The following is a 23,011-nucleotide window of genomic DNA, read 5'->3' as shown; positions in this document are numbered from 1 at the left end:
CCCAAGCCCCGCCTCCGGGTCTGGCGTCACAACTCCCCCACGTCCGTCTAACCCAGTGGGCGCGGCTTCACGAACGGCTACACCAATCAGAACCTTCGCTCTCGACCTCGTGCTTCCCCCCTCCCACCCCATTCTCAACCTTTCTCTGTCGGCCCGCTTGTCCTCTTCTCTCAAAGCGAAGCGGGGGAGGGGGGTAAGGTAAGCCACGCCCACCCCTCTCCCTTTCTCCTCCCTCCCCCTCCTCCTCCCCCCCGTCCATCAGCTTTTGCCCCGCCCTCCTGTCCAGCAGGCCGGAAGGATGAGCTCCCGGAAGTTCCGGCGGGGCCGTCGCTGTGTGGGGTAAACAGTAATGGCGGAGGCTGCGGTGGCCCCCGGTGGTGGCGGAGCCGCGGCAGCGACAGCCGCGGCAGCTGGAGCAGCGGCTGTCGCGGCCCCCAGCCCCTCCGCCGCCGCCACCGCCACGGCCCCCAGCCTCCCCACAGCCGAGCCTCAGCCGCCGCCGGCCGGAGCCGGAGGGGGAAGCAGCGGCGGTTGGACTAAGCAAGTCGCCTGCAGGTAACGTGCAGAGGCGGTGGCGGGTGATGGCGCCCGTGCCTCCCCCCTCCCTCCCGTCCCCAACCGCCCTCGGAGCCCCGCTCGGGCTCCTCGGACCTTCGAGCCCGCCTGCCTCCCTCGGGTCCTTTATCCTCCACTGGCAGAACAAGCGCGCACCGATCCTGGCCGGGATCCTTCCTTCTTCCGAAGCAGAAACAGGGGTCGGGGTGGTGGTGGTGTGTGTGTGTGTGTCGGTATGTCACCATTGTTGCCCACTGCCCCCGTCTGTCTCTTATCTTCTTTTTTTAGAAGCCGGGTAGGTTTTCTTGTCACGTGTCCTCCGAAATGTTTTGGTTTTGGGATTTTTTCCGGCTCCTCCGCCGCTAGTCCTCCATGCGCCCTTTGTAAAATGCTGCCTGGATCCTTTGTTTACTACTCGCTCCACATCCATTCTAAGTACTATTAAGTTTTCGTTTTCCTAGACGCAGATCTCTTTCTCTCTCGCCCCCACCCACCCCAGTATGATGACAGCAATGTATTCCTCCGTGTGCTTCCCAATTAACACCCAACGCAACCCTTTCTGCTCACCGGGTTCACTTCACTTGCTTGTTCCCCTTGGTGATGCTCGCCTGTGACTAAAGGTGGCACTGATCTGTATGTACACGTAAGCCTTCCGAGTCCTGCTTAACTGCAGACTGATAACATAAGATGTGTATGTGGGAGCAAAATGAAAAGGATTCTCTGGCAGCAGTGTTTGAAGTCCTAGGCTGAAACAAACTTAGATTGCAGTCCTTTACTAGGGAGTTGCTTTGAAGTAAACTTAATTAGGGCTACACTGCATGTCTTCTGGTTTGATCTACTGTAATTCTTTGCTAGATTACTTTACTTAATTCCTCAGCAGTGGTCTGGGATGGAAGTGTATTTCGTTGCATAGGCCCTGAGCCCCTTTTACAGGGGCTGAGACATTAGAACAGCCTTCCCCAACACCAGACCTTTCAGAGGTTGTTTGACTGCAACTCCCTTCAGCCCAAGCCAGCATAATTAATGGTCAGGGATGATGCTAATTGTAGCCCCACAATTTGTGTAGGCACCTTGTTGGGATAGCAAGTTTTAAAATAAATATAGGGCATTGAAAATAAGTAGGAAGCACACACGTTTGGGCAAACATGGGGCCTTGTATACAAACCCCATGTGTTTTATTAGTATAGATATTTTTCTTGTTCATATGGTTTGGAAACAGTTTTCTCATGAGTGAAGCTGGATAAAAATTTCCCAGGATGGGATGCAAGTTGACCATCTCTGATCAGATCAAGTAAGTGAGATCACTGTTTTAATTCTTAATGCTGTGTTCTGTGCCAGATGCTGTAGTGAACACATAGAAGTGGCATAGTTCTTGTCCAGAGGTCTTCGTTTTGTTTCTGATCACTTTACAGATCCTAACAGAAATAATTCTCAAAACAATGAATATTTCTTTTGTGAGTTTTGAACTTGAGTGGCTTCTGTAAATTTGTAGAACTTGAATTTTAGCATTATTCTCAGTTCTGTTCCAAGGTAATGTTGAGTGCTTTCTGAGTTCCAGCTCTTCCTTTACCTTGAAACTACTCTATCCTGGTCTGTTCTCTTTTGCAAATGGAAGAGTACTGTAGTTATAATAGTGATAGCTGCAGTTATAATTATTTAAGAAATAGCTTCAGTACTTTCAGTCCTTCAATTAAGTCTAGCATTTAGATTTGGTTATCTGAAGAGGTATCTGTGTAATCTTGGACACACCTGATTGATTGATTGATTGATTGATTGTGTGTGTGTGTGTTGCTGCACATTGCACCTTTATAGAGTTGTGTAGGCAATTGAAATAGGTCTTTGTTTCCCAAGAATTATACAATCGAAAATAGAGGGGGTAAGCAGTGGGGAAATGTGGACAGATACCATTAATCCATCTGTATAAACTAAGAGGTACATGGAGCTTGTAAAACACATTGACATCTTTGGGTAATGAGCATTGTGGATGATGTAGTGAAATGTGTGACAGGACAACGCTGATGGCTTCCAAGTTTTCAAGGGCTAGATAAAAAAAATCGATCATAGCCAGTGTGGTGTAGTGGTTAAGAGCAGTAGACTCATAATCTGGGGAACTGGGTTCACGTCTCCGCTCCTCCACATGCAGCTGCTGGGTGACCTTGGGCTAGTCACACTTCTTTGAAGTCTCTAAGCCCCACTCACCTCAGAGTGTTTGTTGTGGGAGAGGAAGGGAAAGGAGAATGTTAGCCGCTTTGAGACTCCTTCAGGTAGTGATAAAGCGGGATAGCAAATCCAAACTCTACTTCTCTTCTTTAAGTAGAGTACAAAGAAAAACAACAAATACTGAGCCTGTCGTGTTTCCCTTAATTATTTGCAATTGAATCATAATATTTTGTTGTTGGAGATGTATCATAACACCATACCTATATCTTAAATTATTTTCATGCAGTGCAAGTTTCTGAGGTTCACAGTTGTCCTCAAGTTATCTAAGAAAATGCCCACAGGTGCACAGGAGGCATGAATGTAGTTGCCATCTCCCAAAGTGGGTGTATTTAGTACCCACTGCACCATCTTCCAGTCAGTGAAGTATGAGATCTCATCTTTTGTTCCCTATATAAGGAAACAAGATTGAGTCCTCATTATTTGAAAATGGCTTTATTTCCCTGGGTCCTTTCAACTGTAGTCCTTTAGATCATTCTTGGACCAATGTAACTTGGACTTCCTTCTTGCCTACCTATTGGTCAGATCGTTCTCAGTCAAACCTAAGAATTACCCAGTTATTGTTTTCCTCGCTATATTAGGGCTTATTGGAAGTTTTTACGATTATTTTCTTGTTGCAGGAAATCTAGGGCAGTTTGAGAGATGTAACCTGTAGCTTCTGAGAACATAAGGGAACAGAGACAAGAGATTGCCTGGGAAGTGCAGAACTTTGGAGAGCAGGGTAGAAAAGTGGATAGGAAACAATTTCTAGCTAATACAGTGGTACCTCGGGTTACAGACGCTTCAGGTTACAGACTCCGCTAACCCAGAAGTAGTACCTCGAGTTAAGAACTTTGCTTCAGGATGAGAACAGAAATCATGCAGCAGCGGCGCGGCAGCAGCAGGAGGCCCCATTAGCTAAAGTGGTGCTTCAGGTTAAAAACAATTTCAGATTAAGAACGGACCTACAGAACCAATTAAATACTTAACCCGAGGTACCACTGTATACGTTCTTGCTACATATTTATGTAAGTTAGAGGATGTCAGTCTATCCGTTAATATAATTATGCTTTTGAACTGCTGCTCTGGTGGTTTACGTCCACACCTAGCGAATAACAACAATCAGTGTGCTTTTGTCCATCCAGAGGACTTTGTTGCATGGGTGGTATATACATATTTAAAATAAAATAATTATGATAGGAAGGCCATCTGGAAATTAGCATCCATGTAAGATGATGATATGGAATGAACACAACAGTGTCTCCTTAATTTGAAAAAAACAGTAAACAGTATTATGATGGTATGCAGACTGTCACAGAAGATGCAAGGCTTTAATTGATCTTGTACCTGTTCCAAACACCTTTCACCAGTGATGCATAGAAATAAAAGATCATCCTGCTGCTGAAATATGTAGTTCAGAAAACCTCATAGCCCTCTCTTCTATTTATGCATTTTCATGCAATTTGTGCATACTGTACCATGTACCTATGCCAAGTAAAAAGTCTGTATAATCAGTGATGATTTGTGCAGTACTGTGTCACAACAAAACTTTCAATGCTTATCAAGGTTTCATATTGTTCTTTGGAATGTAAGAGACAACAGATGCTTCACATGTATCCTTCTTAGTTTGAGGTGTGGGACATGCACAGAAGAGTAATATCTGGTGTTTTCAGTGCTATGTGCAGCTAGAAAGCCATTTCCAATTCATAGGAACATACACTAACTTATAGGAGCTTGGGCAGCCAGGCAAAGCATTAGGAATTTCCTCATTCCAGCTTTTATGTAAACTACATTTTTGAAATGTCAAGCTGAGAAATAAAAGTTGACTATTTTGGAAAATAGCAAGCACCATAGCAAACTAGCAAACTAATTGAATCTAATAAAAGAGGTGATACTAAGCTCCTTCAGTGGCATGTTTGTCCTCACCCTCGGTCATGATTTAGGGACTTCCCCTGCATGCAAAGACAACCTCTGGCAGATTGAATGGACAAGACCAATAGTGGGTCCAATGGTCAAGAAGGTGGTTTCTGCATGTGCTGTAGAGGAAAGTGAGAGGTAGATGGAGTTGTCAGCCTGGGAAGGTAGTCCATCTAGGAAAACTCTGATTCTAAACCTCCACTGCCTTTTGGGATACCTGTGGGAGGCTGAGGAGTAAACCCTACACAAATCCTATGACTGTTGGATAGCATCTTGTACACCTCCCTCTGGCAACTCCTGCAGCCAGGCTGGTGTGAAACATTTTGCTGTGCTTTCCTTTGGACCATATCAGCGACAGTGGGGGGGGGGGTCTAGTCATCTGGGCAGCCCAGGACCTCCATACTCACTGCCTAGGCTTGCGCCCCAGGGAGGTCACTTTGGTGCTGCTAATTCAGCGGTTTGACTTCACCCCTGAAGGCGCACTCCTTTGTCTCTTGAGACAGACAGATGCTAATAAAAATTTCTGGAAATGGGCACCTCCAGGTTTATGCCTGCCCAGTTCATTCTGAAGGAACATTATAGTTTCCCCTGTTATGAGTAACCCTTGACTGGCATGATAGATTAATTATCTCCCCTCCATACTGCTGGATCACATAAGGACTAAGCCATGGTGTGCCCGCCAGGTAGCAATCATCTTCTACCTTCTGAAGCTTATTCTCCCTATTGTGTTGATTCCTCACAAGTTGTCCTCAGGTGCTTGCTAGTAGTTTGTTGAACTTGAATGATGCCATCTGAGTTGGAGTGTGAATCTGCAACAGAATGTAGCAGAAAAGTCATGAGGTTTCACATATGACCCTTGAACAAAAGCCCATAGTGTTGTTTGTTGCAGAGCAAATGGGGCACAGTTCTTTAGGGTAGGTAACAATGCAGTCTTTCCTCTTCTGGGGCCTCACAGCAAAGATATTCTCAGTCATTTGTGCTTTTCTTAATTCTGAAGAGTGAACAGTTGAGTGACAGTCATGTTATCTAAAATAGCAACAGCTAATTAAAGGGTGTGGGTACTGTAGAATCCACTTGATATCACTCGTAAACTCTTCAAACCTGCCAATTTTAAAAAGAGAATGTCAGGCAGAATGTGTGCTATTTATTTACTTTAGAAAAACGACTTCACATAATGAACAGAATGGGTTAAGTAAATACAGAGAGGATGAGAGACAGGTTAATTAGGGTATACAGCCTTAGGCTGAGGATGTTCCAAACTATGAAATTGCTAAAAACTTCAGGCTTGGCTATATTATGGGTTCATTCCAGGTTATTTCTAAATTGAATTGGATTTACCCAGCTGGCTGAAAGCATCTTTTCTGAATACATGATTAAATTTTGTGTGGGGGTGTTGAAGTGAAAATTGTGCAGATTATATGGTGTTGCATAGACGACATAGTTTTAAAAGATTCAATAATGAATTTGATAGTGATATTGTTGACCTAGGTGGTTGGTCTTTGTGTGGTTCATTCCTGATATAAATTGGTGCCAAATTGCAGTACAGGCATCTCCCCACTTACACGGGTGTTACGTTCTGGGCCCCTGTATGCATAAGTGAAATGCACATAAGTGAGGAGCACCCTGGAGAGTCCTTGTGGCTTGTAAGGAGACCCTCCTCAGAGCCTGAAGAGGACATCCTCCAGGGAGGTTCTACTTGCAAGCCGGGGGTACAACAGGGCTTTGTTGAGGCTGCTCAGTCTCCCTGCCTAACAACTGACATGCAGGGTAGTGTCAGCTGGGCAGCTTGCAGCTCGCAAGGAGACCCCTCCCGCAACCTGAAGAGGATGTCCTTGTGAGCTACCCACCGGGTTCCTAGTGCTGCGCTCAAGTGGGGAGTTGTATGTACTGTGCATAGCCATTTTGACTATTAGCCATTGATAGCCTTATCTTCTATGCATTAGTCTAATTGTCTTTTAAAGGCATCCCAAATGCTGGCATTTACTGTGTCCGTGGAAGTGAATTCAGTTGTCAACTATGTACTGAGTGAAAAAGAACTTTTTTTCATCTGTCCTGAATCTTGCAGCATTCTGCTTCATGGGATGTCCCTGAGTTCTAGTTTTATGGGAGAAGGAGAAAACCTTTTCTCTATCCACTTTCTATGTGCCATTTGTGATTCTATACACTTCTATCTTATTATCTCTTATTCACATTTTCTCTAAACTTCAAAGCCCCAAATACTGCAGCCTGTCTCCATTGGGAAGTTGCTCCATCCCCTTGATCATTTATTTTGCTTGAGCTTTTTGAACCTTTCCAACTTAACTTAACAGTATGTTTTTGTGAGATGAGGTGGCCAGAATTGTACACAGTATGTATTCCAAATGTGGTTGCACCATAAATTTGTACAATGGCATTATGATATCAGCAGTTTTAATGAACCCTAGCATGGAATGTCCTTATTCACAACTCCCACGCAGTGGGTCAGCATCTTCACCCCAAGATCTCATTCTTTGACAGACACTCCACTAGTTCAGACCACATGAGCATTCACGTTAAATTAAGATATATATTTTTGCCCTTTATCTATTGCTATGCACTTGTTACATTGAACTGCATTTCATGGTCAGGTCCAGAAGCAGTATATTGTGTGTTCTGCTTTCCCCCCTTTCTCTACATAAACTGAACTTGCATCTGTATTCTAGTGGAGTGGTGGTGGCAGTTCTGCCGCACGTGTGTGTGTGTGCGCGCACACACACACACACATGAACTCTTGCGTTAGAAGCTTACTAGATTTAGGACTGCATCTCCAAATTTGAAAGTGGCAGTTTGGGCATGTGTAAGGACGAGCTTCCAAAAGAGATTCCTACAGAAAAATCTTTTGTCTTGAGTACATGTGAGATACATTCACCTCTGGACTAAAGTGGTCTGGTTCTTTTTCTCTCTTTGTGTGAACAGCTCTTTTCCACACAAAAAGGAAGGTGTAGGTCATATGCTTCTAGACCAGCATTTGCCGACCTTGTGCCCTCCAGATGTTTTGGATGACAGATCCTATCAGTCCTATGCCGATGGGAGTTGTCTTTTAAACATATGGAGGGCACTGGGTTGGCAAATGCTATTTTTTAAATGGATTTATTGATTTTCCACTATCACAGTAGGTATTTGTGGGGCACCCCTGCTGCTTTTGGCACCATTAATGGTGATGTAGTTCAAACTTGGAAGGCTTAGGGTTGTATCTAGTATTAGGCGTACTCAGTTATGTCCATTAATGGATCTACTGTAACTTAAGTACATTAATTTCAGTCTGTCTACTCTGAGTAGAAAGTCTATGTAACCATTATAGTCTAAGGCTGGCCAAGCTGACTGATGCTTCCAATTCAGTTGAACCGATATCTAAACCCAGTCTAGGGCACATAGGAGACGTCAAGTTCATTTTTCAAGTTTATCACATAACAGCATTCCTCATGCTCTATTGAGAGCCAGATTAATAGTGTAAAATAAAACCAGGTGGTGCAACAGGGGTAAAGGTCTAGGAATTGTAACATTGGGGCATTGGGTGTATTTGAAGAAATGTTTGTATTTTTAAAGACTAATTTACTTTGATTTTAAAATTACGAGAAGATGTCTGAGGAATATTCAGCATGTCAGACTCTGCTCTTAAGATCGTATGATGACAGAAAGGCTTTAATTCATGAAACGCTTACTGGCTGAAATGAGCAAATCTTCTGTTTTTCTTCTATTTTTAGAGGGATAAAGCTTTTGGGGTCATTGGGTGCCGATAGCATGATTTTCATTAGGAGAACATTATTTTCCTTTCCTTTAATGATTGGTATCATTTTTATTTTTATTTTATTTTTTGCTTCAGGCTAGACTTCTTCTGACAAAGAACTCACTCTTGTACTTGAAGATTTCATTCTAGTGTTACAGTAGTAGTGTTTTTAGTTAAATTGTTTTTCATCCAATGGCAATGGATTTGAGCTTAAGAAAATGCATCGCAAAAAAACAACAACCTGGGTATGAAATGCTGAAAGCAGTTGAAGGCACAACTTAGCATTTAATAAACAAAAGCTGTTAATTCATTTTAGCTGGAAAACACAACTTCAACATCTTTTTTTTGTTTTCTGTTACAATAATATGCTGGAATCAAAATGGCTTCAATAGTAAGCAAATGTGTTCTTAATTTATAGCCCCAAATTAAAATGTGGTGCCACCATTAATCAACTAAAGCAGCCTTCACCAACTTGGTGCTCTTCAGAAGTTTTAGGCTAAAGCTCTTTTCAACTCTGAACATTGGCCATGCTGTGACTGAAAGCTGGAGTCTAACAGCTTTTTGGGGAGGGCACCAAGTTGGTGAAGGGGGCAGCTAAAGCTTTAGGTAGATTAATCATTCAGTAAACCAATCAAAGCTTGCAGCCCTGATTAAAACATGAGTCCTCTTTCATTTCCACAGAACTTCCCTTTAAGTCAACATGCTTAGAATGCCACCGCCCCTTTAAGTGCTGCTTCTTTTTTTGCTATTTTTTTAAAAAATTAAACATTCTTTATAAAATAAACTCAATGCAGCTTACAGAAATGTTTATAAACAACAACAGATGACTAAAATCAGTTTCATGCAGTAAAATCAAGAGAATGATAAAACAGATCAGCATAAAAGTAGGGTTCCAGAACCTACCCAAAAGCTTGGGCAGAATTAAAAGGCATTGTAGGAGCATGATCAGCGAAGCAGGCTCCAGAAATTAGTCTGGTTGCCACATTTTGTACAAGCTAAATTCGCAAGCATTTTGCAGAGAAGCATGTTACAGTGATTTGTCTGGAAGTGGCCAGGACTTGTGGTACTGTGACCAGGGGCCCAGCTATACAGCTGCAAATAAAACGCTTTGAATGTGTTGTAAAGTGCAGTATACAATTGTGACACAATTGTGAGCTACAGCAAATTCAACACATTTTTCAAAACGATTTTTCAAAAAAGCATTTTTACAACGTTTTTAACGTGTGTGTAGATTCCACCTCTGTCTGCTTTATTCCAGGGAATTACCCGAAGTTGTACAAAACACTCCTTCACAGGCACCACCAGAGCATCCAGGAACATTTCCAAGTTGCAAACTTGGTCTTTCAAGGGGAGTGCAACCCTGTCCAGAACAGGACTTTTCAGTACTCCAGGTTCTGTTCTCCTGCTGACTGATGGCACATTTGTCTTGTCTGGATTAAATTTCATCTTATTAGCCCACATAAAAAATACGCTACTGCACTCAAACACTGGTTCAAAACTTCCACTGCTTCCTTGGCATCAAGACAATAAACTGAAAGCCGCTAAGAGGCACACCAGAACCAACAGCTCCCCCTCTGGTTCCTGGTGCAGGTCATCCACGAAGGCAGTTTTGGTTGCAAACTGGGACTGTATGCATTGGAGATTGGGATAGTAAGTGAATTAGTGCTCCAGTTGCACCCTTTGCTTAAATAGTCCAGGTTGTTCTTCCCAGCACTGTGGAGCAGTGCAAAAAAAAGAGAACAGATAACACCCTGTTTGCATCCTCTTTCACATTTTTTTGTCTGAAGACAACTGGGATCTCTGCACATAACTGGCAAAGAAAATTAAAATGTTAAAGGTGGCCTTTTCCAGAGATGAATAAGATGTTAAAATAAGAATATAAGATGAGCCCTGCCAGGTCAGACCAACAACCTATATAGTTCAGCTTCTTGTTTCCAACAGTAGCCAACTAGATGCTTCCAGGAAGTCCATATTCAGGCCATAAAGGCAACAGTCTCCCCCCCCCCCACAGTTGCCCCCAAGCTACTGGTTAGGAATTCATTGAACACAGAGACTTTTAGGTTGCCATAGCCAGTAGTTGCTGGTGGGTCTGTTCTTCTCCATTAATTTGTCTAATCTCATTTCAAGACTGTCTGTGTCAGCGGCTATTACCAAATCTCGTGGCAATGAATTCTATAAATAGTGCTTAATCTACGGCTCATCAATTTTGTTGAATGGTCTCGAGTTCTAGAATTATGGAAGAGGGAGAAAGGTATCTCTCCTTACACAGTAGAGAAGCTGCATAGTTTAATATTTGCAGGGACTGCCCATTTGCCATGGTGGCTGGTGCTCATTGGTGTTGTAGCTTGATCATTTTGATCGTCCTTCTCTGCCATCTTTTCCATGTCTGGTATGTTAACTGTTTTTTTATTTTGCTTTACAAAGTTGGGGGAGGAAATTATCCAGTGAAATTTAAAGGCAGCAGGTTCAGGATAGAAAAAAGAAAATACTTATTCACGTGATGTGTATTTGTGGAATTTGCAGTCATAAAATGTAGTGATGGTCATGGCTTAGATGGATTTAAAATGGGATTATATAAATTGATGGAAGAAAAGGACGAGTTTATTAATGGCTATTAGTACTAGTATTAGTATGATGCTTTAGAACTTTTAAGAGGATTAGTCAGCATTGGTTTATTATTTATTTGCATCAAGCAGAATGAAATGCCTTTAGAACTCTTACAGGATGTTGATGTTTCTGCTTGAGCCATATTTGCAATGCTCTGTCTTTCAGGTATTTCATGCATGGCGTTTGCAAGGAGGGAGACAACTGCCGTTACTCCCATGATCTCTACACTAGTCAGTCTGCCATGGTGTGCAGGTATTTTCAGCGAGGATGCTGTTCTTACGGAGATCGTTGCAGGTATAGAAATGCTGCTGAATGTTTTAGCCTTGAACTAACAGCCAATTCCATTTCTTTGTGACCATTACCCTCAGTGACTTCCCTCCCTGTCTCTTATATGATTGGGGAGGTCTCAGTCCAATGGATGTGATCATCCGTGGGGCACTCGCATCTTGAACACTCTCCTTTCTACAGTTGTCAAACACCATTGTGGATGTAATAATCATGGCTCAGCATGAATAAGCTTATCACTCCCTCTTTGCTCCTCCTTCAGCAGGAGCAACAAGCCACAGTCCTTAGCTTAGCATTACACCGGAACTGGAAATTGTGGTGTGGCTTCAGGTCATAGTTTGTTTGGGGCAATTTTCAAAAAATGGTAATGGCTGATGTGCAGAGCCAATTTCTGAGGGGTTTTAGAGGGAATAGTGATGTAGGCAAATGGGAATGTGTGGTTGAGGCTATTGTTTAAGTTCATATAAGAATTTATATGGAGCATGATCATCAGCCAAACCCCTCCACCTCAATCTTGTAACCTGTAAATGAGCTTATTCTGCCAACATAGTCATTCCTGATTTATTTTTTTGTCCTAAAAACAAACCTGCCTTTTAAGAATTTAAATACCTTAATTCATAGGGTGTGATCTTGAACAGAAGTCTTGACATTAAAGCACAGTAACATGTACAGGGTAGATCTGATGTCAGGGAGTGACTGGAAGGCCAATCCTGGTACAGGGAGACCCTGGTTCATGGCTCAGGCCACAAAACTCCCTGGTTGGCCTTGGACCACTCTCAGTCGCTCAGCCTAATTTACCTCACAGGGTTGTGAGGATAGAATGGGCAGGGAGTCATGGTCACTGCCTTTAGCTACTCAGAAGAAAGACCAGGTGTAAATGTAACAAATGTGTGTATATCAAATGTAAGTTTTATCATAAGGTTAATTCTAAAAAGCTACAGGGGAAAATAACCTCATTGTCATCCACCTTATGAGAACTAGCTGCATTCCTGTTCTGCATGATGTTGGATGTCCTGCACTAAACAATTTGAGCCGTAGTGTGTGGAATTTTAGACCAACTAGACGACAGCTATATCCTCCAGCTGACTTTGAATGCCTCGGATTGAATATTATTTTAGTGAGATTAGAGTAGCGGTGTGGTGTAGCAAATAGAATGTTAGCCTTGGGCCAGGAAGACTTTGGTTCAAAAGCTCTGCGCCCAGACCAGCTATGAAGCTGACAGGCTGCTGTGGGCAAGTTGTGAGGATAAAATGTGATGATCCCATGTTTGCCATCCTGTGCTCTTCGGCTGAACGATGGGATACACATGTGAAAGGTGAGTTGGTCGTCAGCCATTTGGTAACGAGTTAGCTTTGTAAGTGTGCTTAAAATGAAGCTATTGGGAACAGGGAAGCAGACAGACTTTCTGCTACCTTGTTTTTTTTTTGAAAGGGACCTTGGATCTCATGCTAGTGCCAGAGGTACAAAATACTTCGCCTTCTCAAGCTTAATAGATAGGCACACACTTGATCAATATGCTGTGGGCTCTGCATGGCAAAAAATTTCAACCACAAGTTCCTCATGTATAGCAGCGGAATCGCTTTTCATTCCATATCGTGCTCCTGTTGCCAGCAGTTTCTTAGGAAAAGGTCCACATTTAGTGCAATGTCTATGTATGTCATTATTCTTCCTCGGGGAGGAAAGTAAAATTCTGACTTTCCTTACCAGATACGAACATACCAAGCCATTGAAAAGGGAAGAAGTGACTACTGTGAGTCCAGCTATAAAAACCTACCCTTCAGCTTCCACAGAAGTGAGCCCGTCCCCTGGAACACTTGAAGTGAGCACTGGTGAAACTGAAGTTGAAGACAAAGACCTGGCAGCCGCCGGAGCTAGGGCTGAAGATTGGGTGAATGCTGTGGAGTTTGTCCCTGGGCAGCCATACTGTGGCCGTGGTAAGTGGACTTACTACAGTAGTGATAAACGTCAGTCAGCACTGACGCTTCATGTTCTTATTGTCTCATTAAGAGTAGTGTTTCAGTAAAGAACTATATTGATGTGAACGTTGTTCTTTTATGCTAGGAACATAGGAAACTGCCTTATAGTGAGTGGAGAAGAGTCATAGTTTAGCGGTAAAGCATATTCTTTGCTTGCAGGAGGTCTGGGTTCAATCCCTGGCATCTCCAGGCAGGGCTGCAAATGTCCCCTGTCTGAAACCCTGGAGAGGCACAGCTAGTCACCTGGGAGCAGGGTCCACTGAAATGGAGGCTTACTTCCAAGTAAACATGGATGCAGTCAGGCTGAGGAAGTGTGTGATCACGCCGTAGGGAATTTATCTGGCAAAATACTAGCTGGAAGCCTCTAGTAGCTATCCATTATCTATAAAATGGGATCATCTCAACTTCCAGGTCCATTTGGAAGACCTATGAGCCCAATTTATTGATTTATGTGGTCGTGTTTTTCTTAAGCATTCTGCAAATAACAGAGAGCTTGACAACTTTCATTGTGCTGCCACACTTTTTGCAGCAACTATCAGAGTTCTGAGCTAGGACTTTCTTTCCATCATTTGCCCTTCACTCGGTTTCTCTCCTCTTTTCTTCTCTAAGGGAAATGGAGCAAAGGGGGGATGGGGTTAGAGACAAATAGATATAAAAAGGACACAGAACAATCTCTCTGTCTGGATAAGTAATTTGCTGGTTTGCGTTGAAAAGTTATTTTTAAATGTCCCTGGAGATGGAAATGAAAACTGCCCATGAGTATTAGTGGGGAAATTCAAAAAATTAACATATGTGGGATTGGGCAGCTCTGTGTCAACTCCACCTCCGAGAGAAGAACCCCCAATGCAGCAGCAAAGATAAGAGTTTTTCTAATTCAGGACTTGTTTAATTTAAAATATTTTAAAAATAGTCCTCCTAATGCAGGATCCAAAGCAAATGTAGTTTATTGTCCTCATTTGGCAGACTGGAGGGAACTGTGGCCAGGAGAGAGTGGTTTATGATGGTTCTCAGAGTTTACAACAACTCTTCATATTGTCCATAGGAATTGAACCCATTGCAGTCAGTTTGAGGGTTGCGTTGAAGCTAATATTGCTGCATGCAACTGCCCTGTAAAGCTCTCCAAAGCTGTTACTGCCGCATTTCAGGTTGGGCTGCAAGGGTAATATACAGCAGCCCAGATGTGCAGTTCACTAAATAATATCCCTATTACAGGTTGGTGAATGTTAGTGAGACAGAGCAGCTTACAACAGTTCTACACTATTAATACCTTGTGTCAGAGGTGGACTTGAAGCTGGTTTGGATTCCCACTCAAAATTCCCCCAGGCCTTTTGGGTTATAGCAATGCTCAATCTGTTCCTCCCATATTTGCACTTGGAGATTGGGTGGATGCTGTGGAGTTTGTTCCTGGGCAATTGTCCTGTGGCTACAACAAGGGGTGGCTAATCCCTGTCCTATCCAGTAGACAGAGTGCTGTGGTGTCTTGAAAAAAGAAAGATCATCCCTTCCCAGTCATCAGATTGATGAGCAGGGAAGGGGCAATAACCCCCCTCCTCAGGCTTTGTGTGTGAGTGTGGGGTAGTCCTACCCACTTCGGAAATGTAATCCTAAGAGCAGGCTTCCTCAACCTCGGCCCTCCAGATGTTTTGAGACTACAATTCCCATCACCCCTGACCACTGGTCCTACTAGCTAGGGATCATGGGAGTTGTAGGCCAAAAACATCTGGAGGGCCGAGTTTGAGGAAGCCTGCCTAAGAGAAATAGTCAAGGGTGAACAATGTCCTCAAGCCAAAAAAGTTAGCTACCCTTGTGCTCTAATGCAGCTCTGCCCCTCGGCCACAAGCTTAAGAAGCACATTCAAGTCACAAGGAGTAGAGGCTTGGAAAAGGCTCTTTTCTTAATTAATTTCCTTTTATATTGTGTTGATTCCTGAGTTTTCTTACTCTGTCTTGCAGCTGATTAAAATCTGCCATGATTTAGCTGGCTGAAGACTCATTTTCCTTGCCACTGGTCTGCAGATCTTATTGAATGCCCTTTGCTCGAGTGACTCCAATCCCCATTGCATCCAAGTGCTTGATTAGTAACTGCCACTCTGTTCCCAAGTACATGACTTCCTTCTAAGAGAGTTCTGATGAAGTCAACATATAACATGATTTTTAAAAGGGTACAGACAGCCAAATGTGCCTAATTTAGTAAATGTAATTACCATTCTTCCTGCACATGACTGTCTAGCTAAACATGAGTGTGGCCCGGACTATAGACCTGGTGTGAGCCAGCAGCCATTTCTGTGCTTGTAGCTGCTGGTGAAAGTGCTGTTGTGCAGCCCTGTTCATGCTGACCTGTTCTCACATGGCCATGGATCAACAGCCATAATCATGTGACGGAATCAGCAGAGTGAAACAGCCCTTACTTTTCTAGGGATCTCGTTTGTATCATTGTGATCAAGGTGCCGCATGTCAGCATTTGATGGCTGGGAAGAGGTGGCTGCAACGTCTAGAATGAGCTTTGTCGGCCGGTCTGCCAGTACCTGATTCTGAGTTTTGAAGATGGCCTTGCAGTGGCAGTCCCCATATTCTGTAGAAGCCACCAAAATACACCTAGCCATGGCAGTGCTCCATGTGTCAGGTGTAACTTGGCATGCCAGCTTGTGTTCATGCAACATTTGTGGCCACATACTGGCAGGCGGGGTGAGTTCCCTTTCAAGGATTTCGCCTGTTGCTGAGAGCAACAAAATGAGTTGTAACGAAATAAGTATAGAGATACCTCGGTTTTCAAATGTTTCAAAACTCAAACGCCTTCAACCCGGAAGCAAATGCTTTGGTTTTTCAGCACACCTTGGAAGTCAAAACAGAAATGTGGTTTCCATATTGAGATTTCTGTTTTGAGGCTTCCATTTTGAGTTTTTGGTTTTTGAACATTTCGGAACTCATTCTTCTAGAACGGATTATTCGTTCTTCTAGAACGAAAACAGAGGTACCGCTGTACTTGGTTTGTGGTGGCCTCCATAGTTTTGAGTTAAGTATTTTCTGGTGCAAAATAATGGCAAGATGGTAGCAGTTTTATGCTGGGGACAAGCAGCATCCAGGCAAGAGTCTTAACCATCTGCAATTGTTTTCCTTAGTTGCGCAGATGATTACATGCAAACTTTAAGAGTAGCACTCTGCATTCTGATGTTTTCCAGCTGCTCCATCCTGCACTGAAACTCCCATGCAGAGAATGGTAATTGAAGAGGAATATGAAAAGCAGCACACCAACCTGGAGATAAAGAAACAGTTATGTCCCTATGCCGCAGTGGGAGAATGCCGCTATGGAGAAAACTGTGTATATATCCATGGAGATGTGTGTGACATGTGTGGCTTGCAGGTCCTCCATCCCGCTGATGCCGCACAGAGATCTTTGCACATAAAGGTAAGGCGGGAAGAACGGGCAAAATAACTAGCTGACCCATCAAAAGATCAAACTTTTAAGCCCTTGCAAGCTTGCTTGACTCCACAAGTCCTTCAAACAAGTTGTTACAGGTCCAGACTGTTGGCTGATGGCCTAGGTGTGCTTTTCTATGGACCTTGTTCAGAACAGCCAAGTGGTAATAGACACTGCCCAAGAGAATGACTAAAATGTAAAGTTTTCAGAAACAATATATAAAGTTTAAAAAATAAATGTAGCAGAATGTACCATAATGTTAGATTAGGCTTCCTTCTGTCTTTGGGTTCTCAAGAGAATTTGTGAATCTCCCCAAGGCAAGAAGGCAACCATTCAATCCTTGGTATTCCAGACACCTTGGCAGTTCTTACCTTCCAGCCGAGATGGAAAGTAGATCAAGGAACACGATGTCAGTGAGGGGAGATGCATAGCACCATGACATGTTGTAAAGCAGGGATGGGAAGCTTGTAACCCTCCCAGTGTTGGACTGCAACTCCCGCTGTCCATGACTGTTGGCCTTGTACATAGTTGGGGCTCCCACTATATCTGGAGGGCACCAGGTTCCCCATCCTTGCTTTCAGGTTCCAGTACTGGGGGCACCATTCTCTCTCCAACAGTGGAGGGGAAACTTGGCCTCCAATAGCCTGTACCTTCCATGAATTTGTCTGAACCTGTTTCAAAGCCATCAAGGTTGGTGGTAGTTACAACATCTTGCAGTAGCATATTCCAGAGTTTAACTGTGTGTTGCAGGAAGAAGTAATTTTGTCTATCCTGAATCTTCCCATTTTTCGCTTCATTGAGTAGCCCTGGTTTCTAGCATTATAAAAGGGAGAAAAACGTATCTCCCATAACTTTCACACCTTGCTTAAGATTCCTTGTAAAGAGAATCTTTTATATGTGAACCCCTGGAAGATCATGTATATATTATATTTTTCGAGTTTTCAAGCAGAAGAGTTTGTTGCATTGAGTTCCCATTGACGGGAGTGAGGCAAGGTTGGTCCTTCAAAGTTAACCTTGTATTTGGAAGACGTTGTCTGTCATTTTCTCCCTCTTTCCCTTGCAGTCTTGCATCGAGGCTCACGAGAAGGACATGGAGCTCTCCTTTGCCGTCCAGCGTAGCAAAGACATGGTGTGTGGCATCTGCATGGAGGTGGTGTATGAAAAAGCCAACCCCAGCGAGCGTCGGTTTGGGATCCTCTCCAACTGCAATCACACTTACTGTCTCAAGTGCATCCGCAAGTGGAGGAGCGCTAAACAATTTGAGAGCAAGATCATAAAGTGAGGCACTTCCCCATGTCCGTTGTGCTTTGTTTCTTGGGAAGATGTTAGTATGTTGTGTGAACTTGCAACATCGCCCCTCTTTCGTCCTAAGACTGTGTTTAATACATAAGTAACGTTATTCAGAATTGAGGGTTTTATTGGATATTCTTCTGACCTTGGTACTCGTGACTGGTCAGCAAGATCCATTTAGTTTGAATGTTAAGTCATAACTTCTTTTTGTTGAATGGTAGCAACATGCTGTCCTATTGGTTACCATACAAAATCATTTGGGTTCAGATGGTGAAAAGAGACCGATCAGTTCCAAATGTGTGTTTCCTAAAACCTTCGCTCTTCTAGTTCATTATTGAGCCAGTGACCCATCCCTCTTTAAAGTCTGCTTGGAAAAATCAAACCCAAACCAATATGGACATCCAAGAAAGCAAAGTTACAAAAATAAATTTATTTATATCTAAAGAAAAATGACTCTGTGTGTGAAATGTTTTTTTTTACCCCCCATTGCTCTTAAGAAACGGACAAGCTGCAAAATTTAGAACCTCAGGAAATGGTGGGGTTTGGGGGTGGGGAGAGCTTTTAGGTTGTGAAAGAACCGTGGTGCAAAGATTCTGAGGTGCGATAGACTGCTTTTAAAAGGTGGGCATATACCATGGTATGTCTGTAGCTGGAGATAGCGCCCCTGTCATGTGGAATTTTGCAGTGCAGTCTGTTCGTTCCCCAGGTCCTGCCCAGAATGTCGGATCACATCTAACTTTGTCATTCCAAGTGAGTACTGGGTGGAGGAGAAGGAAGAGAAGCAGAAACTCATTCAGAAATACAAGGAGGCAATGAGGTATGAGCCCTGCAGCCTCGGGCCAAGTTTGACTGCAGACATTAAGGGCGTTCACGGAGAAAAGCACAGTGTTACCTAAAGCCCTCATACCTCCTTCCTACCCCTTTCTGTGTGTGAAATGCATCTTTATCTAACCACTGGTAGATGCATGCAGACCACACCAGCTACTTGTTCACTCTTTTGCGCCAGACAACCTCACGTGCTCTTCCCTTGTCTACCCAACCACAACCTTGCCTTAAAATGACAGCACAGGCTAATACAGATGTTCTCCTCTGCATGCACCTACCCATGCACACACCCTTTGCGTATGCACATCGATGTAATCCATTGTGTACATGTGTTAATTGGTTTTAAATGGCTTTGGCGGCAAGCAATACCTCTTCTTCTTTTTTTTAAAGAAAAGAAAACAAAATCACCTGGATTATAAAGCAAATGCAGTACTGAATTCTGATTGGCTATGCTGTGAGTAAGGGTTGCGATATTTTCCTTTCCAGCAACAAGCCATGCAGGTATTTTGATGAAGGCCGTGGGAGCTGCCCATTTGGAGGGAACTGTTTTTACAAACACGCATATCCTGATGGCCGCCGAGAGGAGCCCCAGAGGCAGAAAGTGGGAACTTCGAGTAGATACAGAGTAAGTCCCACAGCTTTTGATGATTCGTTTTTTTAAAAAAGATGTTGGAGGGTGTGTGTGCAAAAGTGCAGGAAAATTAGGACAGCGCCTTCTTTTCACTCACAAAATGTTGGAGATCAAAAGGGCAAGGTTGGGGGAGGCAAGATTAAATATATGCACATGAACCTACCTGGTCCCTGAGATCATCTTCTGAGGCCCTCCTTCGTGTGCTTCCTCAACGAGAGGTCCAGAGGGTGGCAACACGAGAACGGGCCTTCTCTGCAGTGGCTCCCCATCTGTGGAATGCTCTCCCCAGGGAAGTTCGCCTGGCGCCTTCATTATACACCTTTAGGCACCAGGCAAAAAGATTCCTTTTTAACCAGGCCTTTGATCTGATAGACACCCTTTTAGAATGTGGCTTTGGGGAGGGGGTGTTATTGGGTTACTGCTTTTTGTTTGATTTTATATGTTGTGGTCTTGTTGTGAACCACCCTGAGGCCTCTAGGTATAGGGTGGTGTATAAGTTTAAATAATAATAATAATAATATAAATACATAATGTGTGTGTGCACACATATGCACGCTAATGGATGCTGCTTTTTCCAATCTGCAACTTGGGTGCTATTTTTAAAAAATGGACTTCTTCCTGACATGATCCCAGCCAACCACATAATGGCATCACATAGCCAATCAGACTTGGCTATTTGATAGCCCAAAGCCAAATTGGAATAAGGCCCAATGCTTCCTGCCTTTGCTCTAAATGAACATCCATGAGAAATTGTGAAATGGGGTGGCGATGAGAGTTGATGCAGTTTGCAGGAAGAGAGTTTTTTTGTGCAGCTTCCTACAGCAATCTCCTTTTTAACCCTAACCAAAATACTATTTCAGATTTTCTTTGCCCAGGGAGCAGCTTCAACTGAGTTATTTTAAAGCAGTGGAAAGAAAATAATGCAAAATTCCATCTGATTTGGGAAGAGAAGGAGTGTGTTGACATGGTAGTCCTACTGCCTTGAACATAATCACACTTTTATTATATGGATAGAGCACATCCTTCCTTCCTGAGTTGGGAATTCTGAGTTGGTTCCTCCATCAGAAATACATTATGCAGATCTGAACTACTGGTGATCCATCGAGCCAAATTGCAGCCAACCTGCTGTGTATCGTTCACTGTTTTATTGCTGCCTTTGGAGTGATGATAACTTATTATTATCGTTGTTGTTGTTGTTGTCTTCTGCTTGGTGGATCACAGGTTTTGCAGGCCTGTTGCAACTGGTGGCATTCCTGCGAGTACTTTGTCTAACTGTCCACACTACTTAAACAATTTGATGTTGAAGAGGCGCAAGGAATATTGTAAAGTGCCCTTTAATCCTCAGATGTATAGAATTTTAATCAATAATAATAACATCCAATAAGAAAAGATGGTACAAAGCTGCTCTGTCAAGCTGCCTCACACTGAGCCAGATTGTGGGTCTATCTAACTCCATTATTCTCAACGCCGGCTGTCAGCATCTCTCCCACGTTTCGTGCAGGCGTCTTTCCGAGCCATATCTGGAGATGCCAGGGACTGAACTTGGGAGCATTTGCAAATAAATCATGCACTCTGCCACTGAGCTATTGCCTTCCCCATGTCCCTCAGACTGCCATTGTGTGCTGGCTGGGATCAGCACAACAGTCTGCCTCTGCGGCTTGCGGGATCAGTAGCGCTCAGCCAGCATACCAGGCACCCAAAATCTCTCTGCCTAGAGGTGCCCTGAATGTTACCAGTTTTGCCCAGTGTTTGGTAGAGGAACGTGGAACATGGGAGAGAGAGAGAGAGATGTGCCTTTGCGCTGCCTTACAAGAAAGAGTATGGGAAATGTGAGACACCTGAGGGCAATCTCTTATGCTTCCCTTGCAGGCCCAACGGAGAAACCGGTTTTGGGAGTTCATCGAGGACAGGGAGGGCAGCGATCCCTTTGAGAACGACGAGGACGAGGTGGTGACCTTTGAGCTGGGCGAGATGCTTCTCATGCTGTTGGCAGCAGGCGGCGACGATGACCTGACAGACTCAGAGGACGAATGGGACTTGTTTCACGATGAGCTGGAAGACTATTACGACTTGGCTCTATAGCACCTCTTTGTGGAGTTTTGGACTGCCTGCTCCAGTTTTCAGGCAGTAGCTCTTTTTCCTGTGGTGTTGTGGCAGTGCCTGTGTTTTTTTCTCCTCCTAGGCAGGCCTATCCATTCCAGGTGCTGCTGTTGTAATAACTTTTTACCCAGGGTCTGTCTCCTCCTCTCCCCGAACCCCACCCCGCCCTCCTTTCTCCCGGCCTCAAAGCTCCCCCAACCCCAGGAGTGTGTGTTTTTTTCTTCTCTGTTAAACAAATGACATGTAATAAACCTTTAAAACGTTAGGGTTTTTTTTTGTAAAAAAAATAATATGGAATTTAACTGTCAGACAGTTAGATTAGACTTGTTGCTTCATATCTGTGTTCCTGTCGGGGATTCACCCAGTTCCAAGGTTCAAGTGTTTACAGGACTTCCACACTCATCTTGAAGAGCCCAGAGACAAATGTGAGAGCGGCGGTTGTGCGGCAGGGGCAGGGATGGGCAGGAATTGGCCAGTGGCCTCTTTCCATTACGGACTTCGGAAACATTTATTTTTTACTACTTCAGATTTCGGGCCAGCGGTGTCGTCTGTTCGTTCTTTTCCCTTGGCCGGCTTCAGTTCCATTCCAGACCCGACTCCCACCCCATGTACACGTGTTCATTTGTGGTTTTGGTCACTTGTTTACTTGCACATTACTATTTACTACTGTGTAACCAGAACCAGGCGCGAATGTTCCGGGTTTTTACTGTTCGGCATGAGAGGGAAATGTGGTTTTTTTGTGTGTGAAAGGAGAACTTTCTATGTATGTATATACAAATAAAATGCAGAGTTGTATCCCAAGGGCTGGGCAACTTAGTATATGTGTGTATTAAACCCTTTCGCTTCTCTCTTCTCTTTCACCATCACCCACTTTAGACCCCACCACCACCCCTTTTCTTGGCTCACGAAGTCTGAAGTCCCTGCAAGCTTTGAAGCAGCCGTGGTCTCAACCAAGTTTTTTTGGGGAAGTGGTCTTGAAACCAGCTCATTTAACTTGGTGATAGGCATCTCCTTAATGACACCAGCACTCTTATATCTTCCCAGCCACCTTTACACTCCTTTTGGGCTGCACAGGCACGGGATATGGTTAGCCAAAGAGGGTTCTGACCAGCCCTAATACCCAGTTAGGGCACCAGCATCTTAGAATCCCTGTATTTCCTTCCTCTTAGACGTGTTTGAGATCATCATTAGCAATCACTCAAGAGTTTTATCCAGGAAAACACTTCTATCTCTTTCTATCTCTCTCTCTCTCTCTCTGTTTAAAAGAACCCACATTACCTCTTGGCTGTACCCATCAAACAAGCAACCGCGCAATCAGGCTCCAGTTCTGCCAAGAAAAAACTCCAGGTGCCCCCCCAGCCCCCCATCCCTTTTCTCCCTCTTCCCACTGTCTCTTTAATGGAATTTTCACTTTCCATTTACATTTAATGCTGCTGGATTGTCCTTAAAACTGTTCTGCTGCTTATG

General features: G+C 43.7%; 1 protein-coding gene across 2 annotated transcripts; it reads left to right on the top strand.

Annotated features, from left to right (window-relative positions):
• The first annotated feature begins 68 nt into the window (after positions 1 to 68).
• Positions 69 to 22,345, top strand: MKRN1 (makorin ring finger protein 1). 2 transcript variants are annotated; one of them, XM_082240562.1, is made up of 8 exons: positions 70 to 555; positions 11,186 to 11,314; positions 13,013 to 13,239; positions 16,460 to 16,686; positions 17,762 to 17,976; positions 18,695 to 18,805; positions 19,300 to 19,438; positions 21,314 to 22,345. In XM_082240562.1, the coding sequence occupies exons 1-8, from the start codon at positions 350 to 352 to the stop codon at positions 21,524 to 21,526; spliced, it is 1,467 nt and encodes a 488-aa protein (XP_082096688.1). In that variant the 5' UTR covers positions 70 to 349; the 3' UTR covers positions 21,527 to 22,345. The 2 variants fall into 2 exon arrangements, with proteins under 2 accessions (XP_082096689.1, XP_082096688.1); XM_082240563.1 differs by lacking the exon at positions 18,695 to 18,805 and having other exon boundaries at positions 69 to 555.
• Positions 22,346 to 23,011: the final 666 nt, after the last annotated feature.

Source organism: Podarcis vaucheri (assembly GCF_965113315.1).
Source record: "Podarcis vaucheri genome assembly, chromosome: 10".
Classification (NCBI taxonomy): domain Eukaryota; kingdom Metazoa; phylum Chordata; class Lepidosauria; order Squamata; family Lacertidae; genus Podarcis; species Podarcis vaucheri.
Note: the sequence above shows the minus strand (reverse complement) of the source record. Positions and strands in the feature narration are given on the sequence as shown.

Bases quoted from the DNA above. Each gene is read 5' to 3' on its own strand.
- MKRN1 (XM_082240562.1), top strand. From the start codon at position 350: ATGGCGGAGGCTGCGGTGGCCCCCGGTGGTGGCGGAGCCGCGGCAGCG. The intron at 16,687-17,761 runs GTAAGGCGGGAA...TTTCCCTTGCAG, and splicing joins AGAGATCTTTGCACATAAAG to TCTTGCATCGAGGCTCACGA. The intron at 17,977-18,694 runs GTGAGGCACTTC...TTCGTTCCCCAG, and splicing joins TTTGAGAGCAAGATCATAAA to GTCCTGCCCAGAATGTCGGA.